This window comes from Opisthorchis viverrini (assembly GCF_000715545.1).
Source record: "Opisthorchis viverrini unplaced genomic scaffold opera_v5_662, whole genome shotgun sequence".
NCBI lineage: Eukaryota > Metazoa > Platyhelminthes > Trematoda > Opisthorchiida > Opisthorchiidae > Opisthorchis > Opisthorchis viverrini.
The window spans coordinates 79,748-83,292 of NW_008752322.1; the positions used below are offsets into that span (position 1 = coordinate 79,748).

Below are 3,545 nucleotides of genomic sequence, written 5' to 3' on the forward strand. Positions count from 1 at the left end.
AGCGTTTTACTTATCTTGGAAGTTTTATTCACCATCATCATGATCAATCATCATCATCATCATCATCATCATCATCATCATCATCACCATCATCATCATCATGATCGATAGCATGACGACATTAATTACTAGAAAATGATTTCTGGTCCCACTTATCTGCCGCCTGAATAAATTGATATTCAATCTCCACCATTTTTCTGGTTCTGTTTGGTTTCCCAAACAAGTTTAGGTTGTGGGGGATAGTGAACTTTGCTCCCTAGATTCCATCCGCAAAGCACAAAAGAAATAACCATAGTGAAAATCTACTTTCCGTATTTTTCGGTTGGTAAAACTCACCGCAGTATACTGAAGGGGTTGCACGGTGCAACACAGGTTGAGAGCCGCCACCCTTATTGTTATAGTGATCAGGTTGAAAGCATGACTGCCAAGGTTGCCCCAAGGTTTATTGGTTTATGTTTGTTACATATGACACGTAATGTCGACAGGTTGATGCTCGGAATCTCTAAAAGATAGCACATCGAAAACGTGCTGGTGGTGAAGCTACGTATCGAATTTTACTAAACTTTGACTTGGCTCCGTTAATATGATGTGGGAAGTGAGCCTGGAAGAGGCCTAGGATACAAATGACAAGCTGTCGCCTCACCGGCTAGCGGAATTGCATTATAATCCTGGTTTTCATTTATCACTTTTTCTTTCAAATTCTGTTTGGTTCTCTAAATAGAGGGATAGATCGTAGGCACTGGTTGTTATTTCTCCTTGTTTTGTACAATCGGCCATCGTTGGATAAGAGTTACTTTGTTTAGTGTCTCCCGCTTTGTACTTCTTTTTGTCGGTAGCGACAGGGCTGCTCCAATGGCTTGTCTCTCGAACCATGCGCTTGGCGGTTTTACTTTGGACACAGCATTTATGGTTTGACTGACACTTCAGTTGTTCCTTATAATTTGATGCTAGTTTAAATTAGTGACCCCGACTGAAGGAGCAAGTAAACTTGTGAGAGCGGGAAAATCAGAAAGGTGTATTTCCTAGTTCTAACCTATTTGAAGCGGTTATAACATCAAGGATTGTGTGAATGAAATCCCATTCAAGACAACGAAAATTCAGTAAGATTTGTTAGCGTTTCCAAATCAGAGGTTTTCTTGTGATTGACCGTAATTTTCTTTTTGGTTCCGGTAATAAGTCGTTAATTTACTCGTGCTTACAGCTGATTGATGTCAATTAGCAGACCATTGTTGGTTCTCCTTCTCGGTGTGACGTGCGTGGAAATTCTTGATCCAAATGAACACGAAAAAATTGATCCGTCTGGGTTCGCCACCAAAACGGCATATCGCTACTGTGGTCTTTCTTCGTTCGATGATGGGACGCTTAAGAGACTCGACTCTTGCACGCTGGTTCACATCAACGCAATATATAGACATGGGACTCGTGCTCCTTCGTCAAAGGATGTGCATAGAATTATTGAACTCCGTGACCGGCTAATCTCCAGGTTAGTGCATTCTGACCATCGCGCTTATATGGTTTGCTGGATGTTTGGTTCGTAGACAATTGCTTGTGGCATAGAAGCTCCACAACTGGTCAATTGAATAATACTATTAACTAATTTTCCATTGTCATGAACATTTTTGCTGACAAAGGTTCGATAGCTGTAATGTGGTTTTTAAAACATGTCCGACTGTAATTTTTTGGTACTGCAGTGCGTTGGATACGCAGACAACAAAATGCAACTTGCTATTTTGTGAAACGAAGCACAGACTGTTATAAACAATAGACTTACTGTCCCTCAGACCACTTCAGCCTTCATTGGTCAGTATACTTCCCTTCTTTACTTTATTAGTGTCTGAATCAGTATTTTCACGTACAGAGACCATCGTCCGGCCGTATGCTGACTAGCCCTGACCATGTTCACAGGCCTCGCCTTGTCAGGAATCGTTGCGTTACTAACTAAAACACACGACTATCTGGTGGTATTTTGGTTTTCTCGTTCATTTGTATGCCGGGGTCCATAGCAGTGACAATGTTTGAAGTAACAAAACGCACCTACCCATTTTTAGCAGCGTTCTTGCGTGCACTCTCCTCTCAACTCATCAGTCCTACTTGTTCTCTGATCTAGACACCTAATGTACACCTTTTTACGTATTCAATGGTTCCATTGTAAGGCAGTTTCTCAATGAGTGTCCACCTTAGTACACACAACTTTAGGCACCACTCGACCCTGGGCATATTTTAACTTCTTGTCAGAATAACTATTTTCACCCATGTGCCTGCGTGTTCCGGCGTCTGAAGACACATTTACGTTTGAGTTTTAACTGATAAGGCCTCGCTTATTATCCCTTCGCTTTTCAATTCCTTTCTTTTTGTTTGTATTCCAAGTCCGATAGATAATAGGGGTTACCTGAACGTGAAAAACAGTTGATCAAAATCTAATCCTAACCTGCTGTTGAAACCTAGGGTACCCTTCAGACTTTAACTGTTGTTTTCACACAATCGTCAATTAATGGTATGAATTTATTGGATTCGTAAGCTTTTATAACGAGTAGTATTGCTTGGTTATTAACACTGACCTATGGGACATTATCTACCGTCGTTTCTGTCCCTTCTTCCCAGTCAAGATGCAATGTTACCTTCTGGTTTCCAGGACTATCTGGTTCCCTTTGTAAAGGGAAGCGATAAGACCCTGTTACCACGAGGTTTCGAGGAACTTTATAGCTTCGGTCGGCGGTTTCGTAGCAACCATCCCACTTGGTTCAGGCGGCGGCCTAACGTCACGTTCTATACCAGTTCGTCATCGCGGGCTGTTCTCAGCGCCCGTTCATTTTATCATGGTGTAAGTTCTGGACAAAAGTACTTGTATTCATCGGCTTTGACATTCCTCTTCGCATACATCATCTTACAGTCTGCCCGAAAGCGAGTGCTTCAGAAGACATCCTACTTTGGTATTCCGCGAAGTGACCCAAACAAAAGGGCTTGGTAAACAATCGGTAGTCTCTAATTTGGCAACGTTTCGCTTTAACAAGTCACCAAATTGGCCAGGTTATCAGGCGGAGAAGGAATCAATCAGTAAATCCTCTTCAGATTATCACACTCGATCAGTGTTGAGTGTCAATTAGTGGTTCTTGTCAATTGGCGTGATTGCTAAAATCTTGATATGATGAGTTAGAGGGTTTTCAAACTAGGTCCAACCGGCCCTTCATTCTTAGTCTTCCACTTCAGGGTGCTTCAGCTGATGATTCACCGCGGGTGCTACTGGTGCAACGGTGATACTACTGATGGGGGCATGCGAGTAGTATGTTTTCTCGTAAATTCCCTTTGCGTCCCTCGAAAAGTGAGATCTATTACGGAACTTATGGAGTCGCATTTGCTTGGGTTTGAGCAACAGTCAATGAATATTCAGGAACGTTAACGAAAATGTGTTTAGGAGAGGATGGATGTTGAGTTTTTATAAACAGGATATATATGAGACTTTTGCTGGCCAGTTGCGTGTGGAGGAGCTGGTGCATCTGGCACGGGAACTGCCGAGGCGCCACTGGTCACGTTGCAGTCGGAGGAGA

The 3,545-nt window shown here is 42.5% G+C and overlaps 1 protein-coding gene across 1 annotated transcript; it reads left to right on the forward strand.

The window, feature by feature from the left end:
- Positions 1-1,199: 1,199 nt before the first annotated feature.
- On the forward strand, positions 1,200-2,821 carry T265_15610 (hypothetical protein; the record flags this gene model as incomplete). Its single annotated transcript, XM_009178764.1, has 2 exons — positions 1,200-1,483; positions 2,602-2,821. Coding segments are annotated over 2 exons (495 nt in total), but the record flags the coding sequence as incomplete, so codon positions are not given.
- Between the last annotated feature and the right edge of the window lie 724 nt (positions 2,822-3,545).